This window comes from Muntiacus reevesi, chromosome 1 (genome assembly GCF_963930625.1).
Source record: "Muntiacus reevesi chromosome 1, mMunRee1.1, whole genome shotgun sequence".
Lineage (NCBI taxonomy): Eukaryota > Metazoa > Chordata > Mammalia > Artiodactyla > Cervidae > Muntiacus > Muntiacus reevesi.
The window spans coordinates 223,295,134-223,311,126 of NC_089249.1; the positions used below are offsets into that span (position 1 = coordinate 223,295,134).

Consider the following 15,993-nt stretch of genomic DNA (forward strand, 5'->3'; position numbering starts at 1 on the left):
CTCCAGGGGCATGCGGCTTGTTCACCACGGCCAGCATCTGCATCAGAGGGCACACCGTGAAGCCCTCACCACACCCAAGGGGAGAAACAGGCCAGTGGCACAGCAGCAGTGAGCGCCCAGAAGAGAGTGGGGCTGACCTGGGCAGAGCGCACTGCCAGGCCTCACTCCTTCAAATGGGACTCATCACCTTGCAGATTACTCCCCGTTTGGGCTCTGTGTCTGAGGAAGCTGAGAGAGGAAAGACTTGATGTTAAGAGACAACACAGTCTGAAAATAAGGCAGTGGGAATTTTGGTGCTTTTTTTTTTTTTTTTTAAGAGTTTTTAACAGATGAACTAATTCTGATGACAAGAGGAATTATATCACAATGGTCAGTTAGATTCTGTACCTTGTTCCCAAGAAAGACTGCTGAGTAGCAATTAAATAGAAGAGACAGAAACAAATGATTCTTAAGTCACAGATAATTAACCCCAGAGGCTCACTGATGGCACATTAATATTGCTGGAGCAAGTGGCTTAACGAGTTTGAAAAGGACCTCAGAGCTTATATGCAACAGATCATTTCAAGGGTTCCTGAAAAGCAGAGAAACCCCTTCTGACTTAGGGGCCAGGCAAGGGGCGAAGATGACAAATATCAGCCTCTACTGCTGGGATCTCAGAGAAGAGAAGGGACTGCCTCCCTCCCTGGGGAAGGATGGGATCACAGCAGGTCTACTGGGAGTGCCATCACCTCTGTTTCCGGGCCTTGACAAGCCAGCTTCACAGTGATGCCATCTCGGGAAGGGCTTGCCCTACTGTCCTTATGAAGCTGCAGTGGTTCATACCCTTTGAGGGGTATGACTTCTCAGATAATGTGACTCTTTCCCCACCCATTCCAGAGAGGGACCTAGGGACACACTTTGCAATGGCAGCTCCCAAGGAGACTTCTCACCACCAACACAGCTCACTGCACAGGGCTACCTCACCCCACCCAGACACACCGAGTCCCTCCACACGCACACACCTCATTTGCATGAGCACCTTTCAAGGACTTTCTATCTGAGGGACCCACAAGGTGTCAGAAAGAGCAGAGTGGATCCCTGGGGATGGTCATTAAGGAGAGGGAGCCCTCCCAAGGGTGGCAGTGGGAAGAGTAAGTGCAGTAGGCGAGGCGGGGTGCCCACAGTTGAACAATCTGGCAACCCCACACCTGCGATTTTACTTTCTGAGAAGTGGAGATGTGACAGAGAGCCGGGTCAGCCCTAGGGTGTGTCAGGATCTGTGTGTACCAGGTGGGAGATCCCGCAAGGAAGGGCCTCGATCCCTGCTCTCCTGGGGCTCACCAAACACTCACTCAAAGCCTGGAAAACCCTTGATTAAGGGACAGCATGTAAGAGGCAGTAGAGACAACTCAGGTTCACTCGGGCTTAGTCCACGGCTGGTGTTTCCACGCCCAGACACTTAGAATTGTCTTCGAGAAGCTTGGAGAACAGAAGCTTGGGGTCACCCACAGCCCGAGAATCCTCTGGCTAAGGTTATGCTTGGTCCTTGGGAAAGGCCATTGTCTGCACTCCCTGAGTTTTATTATGATGAAGTAATTAAAAGGAAATAGGAAGGATCTAGCATGTGACGCTCAAGACACTTTCTGACCTCAGTGCCCAGAAAATCCTTAATCTGGGAATACAAATTTTATGTGTGTTTGTGGTTAAGTTCTTAAAGACATCATCAAGAAGAGAGCTGTTTGGTTCTTCTGATTGCAGAATAAGAGAATCTGAGCAATGAATTCAAGATTCTGGGCTAAATTTCAGAAAATCCTTCACAGGAAAAGTCAACAGACTAAGATTTGCAACATCATCGGTAAGTCAGCTTGAAGATAGAGGAATGGATTTGGTGACTGAGACGTTCTTTGTTGTATGTCTGAGGACAAAGCGACAGATATAGTATGAAAATAGCCATAGTGAAGACCACCACCGTCACTGTGCACAGATGCCATGGCCCACACTGGGCCAAGGGCTCTGCATGCTGAATCCCTACCCATAATGTGTCCAGGAAGCTGCCAGAGGTGTCAGCTGCATGCTCCAGCAGCCTTTCTCTATGGACCAAACCTGTACCCACTCTCTGGCATTTGAGTGAGGGTGAATCCCCAAGGGGAGAACACATGATCTTGCCTGGCCAATCACAGTATTTCAACCCCTCCTTGCCAGTAATTGGTTTAGGGCTTGACTCATGATATAAGGCCAGCAAATCAGAATCTTCACGGAGAGTTTTCTCCGCTTACTCTGGAGGAAAGTAGTTTCACCCTCTCAGATGGTGAGCACTCAGTCAGGAGCCTGTGAGCACCAGGTGCCAGGAGCCAGCCTGCAGGGCTGAGTGGAAGAGGCCAAAACGCCAAGAGGAGGAAAGAAAATGAGTGTAAGGTCTTATATGAGCTGTTTTTGAAGCCAGATCCACCCTCCCTTAGATCCTGCAGTTTCACAAGGCGTTGAGGCGTTAGCCAGTGTGAGCTGGGTTTCTACAACGCAGAGTTAGGGCTAAGGGTCTGTACTATTACTGTCCTAAGCTTTTTCAGAGAAGATTGAGCAACTTCCCCTAAGTCACACTGTGAGTAAGCGGAGAAGTGGGATTCTGCTATCAACTGGTTGTGGCCAAACTGGGTACCAAATCTTGTATGCAACCAGAATACACCAGCCAGTTGTGTCATCCACTCCCCACTCAACCTGGGGCACATAGGTACAATGTCAGTTTTCCAGCAGCTAAAGAGAAAGCACTCTCCAGAAAGAGTCAACTGCTGTGGAATTAGACATGGAAGGAGATAGGTGCCACCCCCAACTTTTTGGAGCCAAATAACCGCTGGAGAGAATAAGCAAGCTCCGCTGTATAGAGTGGGGACAGGATAGGGAAGGAAATCCCATTTCTTTCCCCAGATGGCAGTCTTGATTGGAAAAGGACCCACTACCCCAGGCACTGACAAATCTGGATGGCTTCCTTCTAAGTTCCCTACATCTGCAGCCATTAAAGAAGTTATCTCAAAAGAAGTTAGGAGTTTATTAATCTGTTTCATCAAAGAGAGTCAGCCACTTTACATTATACCAAGATAGATTATGCAGGCAACCGAGAGACCCAGAAAACATCTGCTAAACAAAATCAAAATTAATGGTAAACAGACTGCAATTCTTGATAGCTGAAGTTCACCCAGATGCAAAGAACTATAAAGGGGCTATTAGAGGCAGCTGCCAATTAAGGGAATAATTCCAAGGGTTTTCACAAAGTGAGGCTCTAGTTACACACTCAGGACTGGCAGGTCATGTTTATGTAGGAGATTTGCATTGCTAAGGAGACAGAGCCACCCCGGGTGTGTGACTGTCACTTCCCTCTCTTTTTCTGTGAAGACAGTAGCATCCCTCCTCTCAAGTCTCCCTCACAGCCCTGCTGGAAGCCACGGCAGGCTGGTCTAGACGGGAATGTGTGAGTGAGCCATCGTCAGGAAGATGGGTAATGCAGTCTGACATTGGTGCCCACCCCCAAAACCCACAGCCTCTAATCACAGCACAGTCACAGACATCTGGAATAGCTTACTGATCACCCCATGCTCTACGAGATGGCTGACAAGGGCTGAATTATCCTGGCCGCCTGCTCAGCTCACTCGAGTGTTCTCTCATGACTGTAATTCAGTGTGATGGGATCAGTTAGAGAAAAGCACCGGTTTGGGTAGATGGATCCCGGCAGTTATCATCAGCATCAGCCCTCAGAGTGGACATGGGAGTGTCTCAGCGAGGTGAGGTTGGCACCTTTTGTGGAAGCTTCAGAAAAAAAGTTGAAATTAAATTGTAGGTGACTAGAGGGAGGTGTAAAAAGGCCTGCATTAGAGAGGTGATGAAGAAACAGCCATCTGCCTTCCCTGTGCTGCTGGCAAAGGGGGGCCCAGGGCAAGAGGATGATGTAAGACTGCCCTGAAGGTGGAAGGAAGTCCAACTGGGGTACTAAGAGACATCCTCCCAAGGTTGCTGTCCTGCCACAATATCTGGTCCTCTATCGCCCTCCAGGCTCCCCTGAGAGTCCTTCTCACAAAACTAAATTGGAAACAAAGCTCCCCTAGAAAGTTTTCTTCCAAGAGTCCCTCTTAGCTCTCTGGGCTTGGCAGTGATCATGTATGCTTAGAAATCCTTGGGTGATGAAGCGAGATCAAATCATCACCCACCTATTAGAGAGAGGTTCAATGTCTCAGACGGACATTGATCCAGAGGGACCTTGGCCCAAAGGACTCTTTATTCCTACTAAAATAAGCATGAAAAGGAAGGAGTCTCCTGTAAGGTGCCATCTGCTCTGCTTATATCATGGGTTACTGAGAGTCAAGGGAGATAAAGAACATGAAAGCTCTCGGAAAACTTCGGAATATCTAAGATGCAATTAACATTATAACTATCTCACCACTCTCTCCACACACCACCTTTGGAAGAGAGTCACATGCTGGGGCATGTCCTGGGCTCTGTCAAAGCAGTCCCTCTTTGTGGACTCTCTAGAGCAGGGCTTGCAAAGGGCACTGTGTGGAAGCCTAGCCAGAGATGATTAAAAACAACAAATCAAGATGCCATGGGAAACTAAGTTTGGAAAATGCTGCATATTACACTCCCTTTTCAAAGTCCTATTTAACATCTTAATGACCTAAGAGATTCTGCAATAAAAATAACAACCAGCTTGATATTGAGTCCAGCATTTACCAAGTGTTTTATATTCCTACGGTTGCTGTAGCAAAGTTCTATAAAGTAAGTGACTTAACAAGAGAAATCTGTTTTCTCCCAGTTCTGGAGGCTAGAAGTCAGAAATCAAGGTGCTGGCATGACCACCCTCCCTCTGAAGGCTCTAGGGGAGGATTCTCTGTCGCTCCTTCCTAGCTTCTGCTGACTGAAAACAACCCTTTGTGTTCCTTGGCTTATGGACTCAGTCTGTTCTATGCCTCCTTTAGAACATGCTCTTCTCCCTGTGTGTCTGTGTCCAAGTCTCTCTCCTCAAACGGATCTCACTTATTGGATCAGGGTCCATCCTATTCCAGTATGACCTCATCACAATTACATATTTGCCAGGACTATATTTTCAAGTAAGGTCACATTCACATATTCTGGGTTAGGACTTCAAAATATCTTTTCGGGAGACACAATCCAACCTATAATACCACACCTATTTGAACATGGAGCACTTTCATCAATGCATCAGCTGGGAATATCTGGATATCCACAGAACACTTCCTAGAAGTGCCTAGGTAGAACCAAATGATTCAGCGCCTCTCTTGTATATCACTGGGACAGGATTAGAGTGAAAAAATACATATACAAGGCAATTTTTAAATTTGCACTTAATTCAGGAAATGATTGTTGAGTAACTACAGGCCCCGGGCTAAGGCCTTGAGGAATTTAGGAGTGAAAGAGGGGAGGGTTTCAGCTCTCAGGGAATGAATGACTTAACTCCCAGGTTAAGTAGGGTGAGCAAAACTCTTCAGAGAGAGTGTTGGAAGGGATAAGAGAGAGGTGGGATTTCACAAAGATGAGGGACAAAGAGCAGGCAGGCTGCAGGGACAATGCATGAGGCAAGAAAGCTGAGCTACAGTCTGAGAACCATGACAGTGCTGGATGGGAGGAGCAGAGGGGAAATAAGGCACGGAGCCCATCTGAGGCACAGGGTGCATTTGCGTCACCCTCAGGATCTCCAACACAACCGTGACTTAGCCTGGACTCCATTTCCACTGCTAATACTAGCCCCTTCACTTCTCACTCCACAGACTTAATCAAGAGCTTCCAAAAGTTAGAGTGTGAAGTGGCAATTGGTCATCCATGTGTAGCTATGAACCCTGGTTGGAGCTGATGTCCTGAGTCAGATGTTACATAAAAACAAAAACAGAAAAATATCAGGTTTTATGGTCCAGAAGCTACCCCTCTAGACCTTTCCAGGATCTCCTGGGCCTGGTAAACTAGGCAGAAAAATTCAGAGGGTTAATTATTTGCTCCTCTTTCAGTGCCAGATCAAGTCAAAGCTAAGTGCTCATTGCTAGACAATAATGTTTTATTTGTGTATGCAGGAGTATTTATTTTAATATTCACAGCACTTCTACTATTTTTATACCCATACACATACACTGTTCTGGGGAAGATTAACAACCTACTACCCAAGCCAATGAATCTCAGACTTAAAATACTCAGAACTGACCTACAAGGTCCCACTCTTCCTTCTTTCCTGCCAGGTTATAAGCACTGACATGAAGGCACTGGGCTATTGTAGGAATTTTCAAACGCTCAACTTTGACAGAAGTAAGCAAGAAACATCAGCTCACAGAAGGAAGAAAAATGTTTCTGTTATATCAAGACAAATTTACCAGTACAAACCCAAGGCATATGTTCCCAGTAAGCCAGTTATGAAAGATACTGCTTCAAGAAAGAAGAGGGTTATGGGAAAATAGAGTACAGCCTAACCATGCCTTTGCTCATACTGAGATACTTAGTCTTCTAGGAATTTGGAGTCTAAGGTGCAATAAGGTCTTTTATGCCTTTGAGTAAAAATACACATGGTTTTCTCATATCCTAGCCTTATTATTTAAAGACATTTCTAACACAAGAACAGTAAGAGTGCAAAACAGTTAAGCTCATACGTGAGTCCATAATGCAAATGGTGCTGTGCACCAAACAATCACACGCACTCAGGAGTAGTGGAATGAACAATACTCTAAACCAAAGTTCACGCCAACTTGTCTCCTAATGGCTATTTTTCTCCAGATTACATGGTCATGATATTCATTTCGAACACAGCTTTGAATCAGAAACAGCCCTTCCGGGGTGGGGGAGGGGACAGGGGGTGGGGGAGGGGACGGGCACAAAAAAAAAAAGAAACAGCCCTTCCCTGCCCCACCCACCTTCATCCAGTATCATTTGATTTTGACGTCCAAACGATGTGATTTACGCTATGGATGCAGTTCAGAGGACGCTGAGCCCCAAAACCAGAGACAATGGCGAATGAGAGTGAAAATCAGAAAGTTCAGCCTAGAGTTCAATTAACCAGATCCTTTGAATCTAGGATTTCAGTACCGCAGACAGCAGCAAACAACTGGTTCTATGAACCCATCAGGATAGACAGTATGGAAAGTTAAAGTCTAGAGACACACTTCAGTAACATGGCCCTTCTGTGTTTTTCATTGTGTTGCATAAAATAAGAGATAACCAAGAGGCAAGGTTTTTAGATTTGAAAATCCGTATGGTATTTTCTTACTTCTAATGATTGGTGCTCTTTTTGGAGATAATACCACCAAGAAGGAGGTGGCTATAGCTAAAACCAAAGGCCAGACCCTAGACCGAGAACTCACTTTGGTTCCTAACTTCATCCTCCCATCCCTGAAATGAAGGGATGACTGGTGGTGATTTCCGTAAACCATACAAAAGACTCTCTCTTATTAGAGACTAGGTATCACTGAAAGCAAGAAAGAGTAACTTCAATTTCCACTAAAAGATTTCAGAAATTACCACCCATATATATTTACCTCAGTAATCAGGAAACAGATGCACCAGAGGAACTCTGGCAGGGAAAATAAAGCACTGTGGAATTGTTTTCAAAAGGAAAATTAATTACTTATATCTATTTCAGCTTAACTAAAGCTGCAAAAATCTAATCAGAAATATTTTTCACAATGGCACCTTTCCCCAGTTATTGAAATACCTCTAACCATAAACAATTTTTTTTTTTACTGTTGATGTAATTTTCCCCAGGTTAAATTAAATAATTATTTCAAACTTCACTCAAAAATGAGGCTTCTTTTGAGAGACTGCAAACATTATCATGAATGAGCCAGTTCCCTAGACCCCATCTCTGATACCTGAAGGTAGAAGACAGCTCTCACAAGCAAACTTCGGCCTCTGTTCCTGCAGTCCCTGAGGCCAGAGCCAGGCAGTCAGCACCCAGAACAGGTCACACGAAATTTCAAAGAACAGGCTGCCCACAGTCTGAAGTTAATCTTAACTTTAACAAACTACATCCATATGCCCACAACGAGAATGAAATGAGTATGAGTGCATCTTCCCTACCTTCTCTTCTTGTGACTTCAAGGCTTCTGGATTCCTGCAAGACAAGAAAGATTTGGTGTTTTTGAAGAATAATTCATATGTAGAAATACTTGCAAATACCTCACCTCTTGTTAGACATTCATTCACAGAAGGGTGAACAATCTCATAAGTAAAACACATTCAGTAGTGTTGGGGCTACTAAACTCTCAACATATACATACACATCTATAAGTGTAAATCAGCTGCTGCTTTGCTGGCTTAAGCAAAAATACTGTTAATCATGCAGTTTTTAATGAGCAGACTCAACTCTCATGGTCTTCCTTATATGGAAATTGGTTCTAATTGTTAGGAAATACCTTGTTTTAAGTTGAATTCCCACCCATGACCTAGACTGTAAGTGTTTTTAGGGAAAACCTAAGTAGACAGGAGCCAGCATGACGTGAGCAGCAGCAGGCTGTGATCTGTGGTGCCATGGTAAAGAGCATTATTGTTCCTGTGCAGGTCACTGGCATGATCTGGTGATTGATCATGCTCCTCGATAATTTCCAAAGTGTGGGAAAATATGGACAATTTGGATAGCCACTCCATGCCACTGGACTAGATTAAGTCTTGGCTCTTCTTAATTCAATCTCATCTTCCTGCAATGTGCAGAGCAATGAGCAAAGTGTTTCAGAAATTACATAGGTTAAAGACAGAGTCCCTGAATTGAAGATATTCACAATTGAACAGAAGGGTACAGAACAAACACAAATTACTGAGAAATAAAGAGGAGATTTTGCTTTGAGGAATACCAATATGTTCACAATCAAATGAAAAATGTAAGAAAAAAAGGTTTTTTAAAGAACCTTTGCAAATAGCATGGAAGAATGGGGAGGCTTTCAGATAGCAATATGGGAGGGAGGGTGTACCAGGAAGAGAGAATTGCTTGAGAAAAGGCAGAAAAGTACAAGGCATGGTCAGGCAGCAGGAAAAGGCCCAGTGATAAGTAATGCAGGGAAAGGCTGAAACCTATTGTGGTTTCATGACTAGTAAAAAGCGTCTACAATCTGTTATAAATGACCCAGTTACGATAAAGAGCCTAATATTAAGATTAAGGTGAAAATCCATTCTAGCAACTGAAGAACAGAAGGTCAAATACCTTAGCATAGTATTCTTACGGGGCGAGGGAGGAGGAGCCAATATTGGGAAGGAAACTTGCGGAGGCACTGAAAAGACTGTCCTGTCTCACCTAAATTACACTTTCTACCTGCCCTCTCTGAGTCAAAAGGCCAAGTGGAGACCAATGGGAGACCATGTCACAGACCAGCAGCATAGCAGCACGGCACAGTTATCCAAAGAGGCTTCCCAAACACTGGTTCCTCATAAGCTCAAGGTTCAAAAGAAGGAGCTTGGAGGACAATAACTGGAACAAGAGATGCCAAAGGCACAAAGCAGATGATGTACTAAGTGAACCCAGCTCTTTCTACACTTCTGCTCAGACTCTACTCTAGGGGCTGGCACCTCCATCCCTGGAAGTAACTAACATTTGTGGAACAGGAAATCAATTATAGTTCAAGAAAAAAACCTTATGGGAATTTTATTGTAATTGCACAAAATTTATACATTACCTCAGGGTACGTTGACCTCTGTATAACGTATCTTCTTATTTAACATGGTAATTTTAATAATTTGTTCAAGTCTTTTTATTTCTTTCAAGAGTACAATTTTCCTGTATATATTTTGAAAATGTCTTTTATTACATACCTTTTGTTATCATGAATGGAATTTGTCTTTCATTATATCTTATAACTGTTTGTATATTTGGCAGCAATTGAGGTTTACATATTGATAAAACCGACCACTTGACTGAATTACTTATTGTTTATAATAGGTTTCAAATGATTCTTTTGGCATCTCCATTTGTTGATTTATACAATCTGCAAATAGCAATGATTTTCTTTCTTTCTTCCAGTTTCTATTGTTGCTTACTCTACTCTTATTCTTATAACTAATTCTTTCACTAATGTTAAGAATTTTGAACATAGTGAGCATCCTGGTCTTCTTTCTGATTTTAAGAAGAAAACCGCTAGTATTTCCCAATCAAGTAAAATGCTGGCTTTTGGCCCAAGCATGTTTATCATATTAGTGAAATCTATGCATATTTTATAGACTTTTAAAAATAAATTTATGTTCTAGCTTGTCCCCTTACTTGCTTATTTATTGGCTCTTTCCCTCCACTGGAATGTGAGTTGGGATGGTGCCAGTATCTTTCTCACTTTTGCATTTTTAGTGTTATTTATAATAGGGCAGATGCTCAATACATATTTGTTGAATGAAAATAAAATAAGTGTGTGTTGAATTTAACCAAATAATTTTTCTGCACTTATGGAGATATCCTATGATGTTTTTCTCCTCAGCTCTATTAATTCGATGGCTTTTCTAGTAGATTTCATAGTAGTCAATTATATCTAAATTTATGGAGTAAGCTTTTCTTAATCATGATGTTTTTTAAAAATATGCTGCTAGATACTGTTCACTATGATTTTAAACACATTTTTGCATTAGCATTCACAAATGAGATTGAGCTATAATTTTAGGTGTCATTTTTCTCAGTTTCAGGAATTAAAATTATATTAGCTTCATATACTGGATTTGGAAGTTTCCCTTTTATTATGCACTGAAATAGTTTAAATAAAAGTGGAGTTATCTGACCTTTAAGGTTTCTGCAACTTTATTTCTCAGATATTTATTAAAAAGTAGAGGAAGTAGAGGGTCAGAGAGGTTAAAATTTGTTGAAGTTCTCACATTTTGGCCCATGGCCAGCTGGGATTTAAATTCCAAAGTCTAATTACAAAGCTTATGCACAAAACATTCTAACTCCACTCAATTAATAGTGTGAAAATTAGATGAGATAGATTTCTGCTTCAGGCTATGAAAGACTAGCTTGTATCAGGCCAATCCTTCTACTAATAACTACAAAAATTGGACAAATAACAATAAAAAAAAAAAAGTTTTTGAAGGCATGTGAGAGCAACAAAGGCAGACAGAACTTAGCCAACATTTGGAGAGAAAAAAAATGGTTTGGTGGAGAGCCCCATATTTACTGCCAGATTTTCCCTTTGGGGAATTTGTGGTTTTTCATACAAGCCAAACAAAGTAATGTTCTGGAGCTTAAAGTAGCCTCACTGAGTTGGGAGATACCTGAGTTGAGGCTACAAAAGCAACCAAAACTTCAGGGTCTGCAATCCTAGAAAAGGGAATCAGAAATAAATGAACTCAATAATCTGCACAGTCTCCTCTTGAGTTACATTATTATGCTTGAATTGGATATATAAAGAGCAAGAGGTTGAGAAATAAGCAAAAAATTCGCCTCAAACAAACTAAAAAATAAACTAAAACACGAAAAACAGATTTTGACAGTATCATGGTGCTCGGAAGACAAAAATTAAGCTCTCAAAGAAACAGTGGTCCTGGTAAATGCAGCTGACTTTCAGTTAAAATCATATATTCTCAAAGAATTCCTATTCCTGAGTAGATCAAGCTGATCTGCCAGCATTCCGTATCTAACAAATAAAAGTAAGTCCTCTCTGAGAGACAATAAAGTAATCCATACACCATATAATTTTTCATACTTTTGACATAAAACTAATAAATTGTAAGCTCTCTCTCCAGAAAAAAAGGGGGGGGGGCATTATTCAGGATGAGAAGAGAGTTGAAATTCAGGGTCTACAGCCATGATGAGCCATGTGCAAGTCCCCACATGGCAAAGGAAGGAGAATTCTTTTATAGAGGTGAAAAGTATTGATAAGTTGAGAGGGTAATAGTAAACATAGAGTTAATGGCTTTTCATTGGCTAGGCTGTTGCCAGGAAACAAAAGGAGTCTTTTTCCTTTTGAATTCTGCTTTTGTTACAGGGTATGAGAACTCCCCCTTCTTGTCTCTCAGCTCTATTTAATTGAAGCTTTTGTTTATTAATTTTTTTAACAAAACATAATGTCCAGCATCCAAACCAAAATTACTAGGCATGATGGGAAACAGTATCAAATGACTAAAATTCAATAAAACAGACAGCATAAACTGATCCACAGGTTATCCAGACTTTAGAATTATCAGACACAAGCTCTAGAATAATTATGACTAATATGTTCAGGAAAACAGAAGATGCTGCATTTCACCATAAAATTGAAATTAAAATAAGAATCAAATGGAAATCCTAGAACGAAAAAATAAATGACTGTCAGATTCAACAGGAATCTAACAGAAGACTAAATACAATTAAACAGAGGATTAATAAGCCGGAGACTAGGTCAGTAGAAAATAACCAGACTAAAGACCTGAAGGGAAATAATAAAGAGTAGAAAATACAGGCGTATGAGAGATATTATGGAGCATGGTGAGAAGTTCTAACAAGTTTGTAACTGAAGTATCAGAGGAAATTCGGCAGAATCAATATTTGAAGAGAGATGCTTGAAAAATTTCCAAAATTGATGAAAGGCATCAATCCAGACATTTAGGAATCTCCACAAACTCTAATCAAGATAAATACAATGAACACCATAACTAGGTCCTCATGAAAATATAGTTGAATATTCAATGACAAAAACAAAAATATTTAAAATAGCCAGAGAGTGGGTGGTGGAGGGGGAGAGGGCACATCACCTACAAAGAACTGATGGCCATCTTTACAGGAGAAAATAATGGAACCAGAAGAGGATCTGCAATCCTAGAAAAGGGAAACAGAAAGAAATGAACTCAATAATCTGCACAGCCTCCTCTTGAGTTACATTATTATGCTTGAATTGGATACATAAATTCAGTGACATCTTTAAATGAAAGGTGAAATAGCATCTTTAAGATTCTGGAAAACTTTGAATTCTATACCCAGTGAAAGGATATTTATAGGGTAAAATAAAGATATATCTAGACAGACAAAAACTGAGAGAATACATTGTCAGCAGATTAATATTAAGAGCAATACAGGGAAACACTCTGGACAAAAGGAAAGTGCTTTCAGATGAATGCATAGTTGTCCAATAAGTAATAAAAATCAGAAAGAGTTAAAAAATGAACAGATCTAGTTCTGGCTGCTTAACACAACAACAACAATGCTGTCTAAGGTAATACTATTTATAGGACTAAAATGCATGATGATATGATCACAAAGTCAGGAGGTCAAGTGGAATTTAAGTATTACAATCCTATTAATATCTAAAAAATGGTTAAAGCAATGCTATAAGGTCAAAGGAGTGGGATCACAAAAAACTAATCCCCCCCAAAAAAGACAAGAGAAAAGGGGGAAAAGGAATAAAGAAGAAAGAGGAATACATTAGATTTATAATGATAAAAGAACAATTTAATAGGAATTAATAGCAATTCTAAACTTGTACACACCTAACCACATAATCTGGAGGGGTGGGATGTGGGGGAGAGGATGTGAGAGGTTCAAGGAGGGGATATATGTATACTTATAGCTGATTCACGTTGTACAGCAAAAACAACATCGTAAAGCGATTATACTCCAATTTAAAAAATAAATTTAAAAAAAAAGATGGTTTCTGGGGGTACTGGGAATGTTCTAAATTACCATCTTGGTGGTAGTCACTTGGGTGTGTTCACCTTGTAAAAATTAATGGAGTTCTACTCTACACTTAAGATGTGTCCACTTCCCAATATGTTTGATACATGTCAATCGAAAATTTAAAAATATATTAGGACAAAGTATTCATAGTACACAGCAGAAATTTGTTGAAGTAGGGGAATAAATCACATGCCCTAATTTACAGATAAGGGCGGTTCTCCAGGAGGAAAGGCTACAGCTTGCTAAATTGTCACAGGGTAGCAAGCGGCCAGGGCAAGGCTAGACTCAAGTCTTGGAAATCCTACCACCATGCTTTGCTGTGTGTGCTGCGTCACTTCAGTCACGTCTGACTCTTTGCAACCCCGTGGACTGTAGCCCACCAGGCTCCTCTGTCCATGGGATTCTCCAGGCAAGAGTACTGGAGCGGGTTGCCATGCCCTCCTCCAGGGGATCTTCTCGACCCAGGGATCGAATCCACAATTCCTGCAGCTGCTGCGCTGCAAGTAGATTCTTGACCACGGAGCCACCTGGGGAGCCCACTGTGTTCCACTGCCTCAAAGTAAATACTCAGTGAATATTCTGGAAACAAGTGACAGGAACTAAAAGATGGAACCCTGAAGTCAGATGGATCTGGGCTGGATCCTGGCTTATTTCTGATGGCCACAGCCCTGCCACCTTTGGTTAATTATCTCGCCTTGCTGAGGCTCAGTTTGTTCATCTGTGAAATAAGGGCAGGAAAGGTGCCTTCTCCACAGAGTTGTTGGGAGGATTAAGTGAAATATAAGCCTGTAGGCACACTTAGTATGGTGGCTGGCATACAGCAGTCCTAAACCGGTGGCCATCACCATCATTATTGGCATTAGTGAAGATAACAAAGGCGGAGAAATAGTAAGATCACTTGGGGAGGGAAATGAGTTCAATGTCTCCACCAATTATTGTGGCTCAATCAGAATGTCTTCCCAGTACTTGAAAAAGTACTCCCCCAAAACCTGTAGCAGAACAGAATAGAATTCACTGGCAGAAGTGACACCAAGACCCCGAATGCTTTGCTTAAGGAAGAAATTATCTGCTGCAGGAGCTTCAAACCAGATGGTTATAAATGAGAGTTAGCACATGGGCATTACTTAACGACTAAATTTCTTTAACTAAAAATCTAATTTTATTATGGTATAAATCACACTTTCTTGAAGTAGGGAATTAATTTTAGATTTTTCATTTAGTGTTCATAACCTTTCCACGAATTTGACAGCCAAATCATTTAAAACGTCATTTAACCAATACAATACAACAGCTTTATTCCTCATTGTGCCCTTCCTGAATCCATTATCTTCCACTATAACGTAGGAGAACTTAAGTAAAAAATTACCATCCCATAAAGCTGTATTTTATTGTGCAGTTGAACTGCATAATCTTTATTTTTGAATCAATATAATGTGAGTGCTGAGTAATATTTTTCATAATCCAAAAATCTATTACACATTCTCAGCTACCAAAAATGTAGTTTGCAAGCTGCTGAAAAAGGACAAATGAAGACCCTCAGATTCTGTGCCTGGATCCTTTTCATCCATCTTAGGCGGTGCTTGGGATCTTAGGCTGTATGTGAGACTCAGGAAAAGGAGGGTGGACCTTGGCCCCAGATCAAATGCACCCCTCCTTGGCCATGAATCCAGTCAACCTTGGTTAGAGAATAAGTCTCAATTTATCACTCAAAATGTTATGGGATTCAGTGGCTTCTGGGAAAATGTTGGCTCTGTGAGTTAGCCAAGTGGGAATCAAAACACCCACTGCTCAGAAGAGGAAGCCACGGAATCATGAAGCTGAATGAAGCTTGATGCGGCCAGGGTTTTGCAGACAAAGCAGAGGTGAGTCTCATGTGGATGGGGCTGAGGGCATCTGAGGGCTGGGCAGCTGCAGGCTCAGCCCTGTCAGTGTCCTGGTGGTGAGCCCATGATTGGCAGCACCTCAGTCCAGCATCGGGGAGCTTAGGAAGCCCCCTGCTTCAGAGTTCCTCAGGCTCCTACTGCCTGGAGAAGCTACGAGAGGAAGCCCATGTGCTCAATTTATAAATCACTCGGTACAGTTGGGATGGAACAGCACTCATCACTACTGAAATTCTGACATCTAAATTCTAAGGTTTTCATGTCTGAGATGCTCTTAACACTAATGCTTCTTTAACAACCTTTCTTACAATCTTTCATTTACTCATTTGAATTTTAAAAACTTGACTCTTAACGACTTTGATTTTTGCTAGCAGGACACCACTCTGCAATTAAATAGCCTTCACATGGACAGGAAGAACACAGTGAAATAAAGGGATGCCTTATGTAGCATGCATTCGATCACTGCCTCCCACTTTTTGAGCATACAACAAGCATCTGGTATGCTTTATCTCTCTTCTATGGTTCAGGTAAAGGCAGAAG

General features: G+C 41.6%; 1 protein-coding gene across 1 annotated transcript in view; it reads right to left on the reverse strand.

Annotated features, from left to right (window-relative positions):
* The window catches only part of FSTL4 (follistatin like 4), a 414,248-nt gene that overhangs the window by 368,906 nt on the left and 29,349 nt on the right, over positions 1-15,993 (reverse strand). Inside the window, exon 3 of the mRNA XM_065935361.1 lies at positions 8,038-8,071. Within this exon, the coding sequence (XP_065791433.1) occupies positions 8,038-8,071 (34 nt within the window). The remainder of the gene's footprint in view (positions 1-8,037; positions 8,072-15,993) is intronic.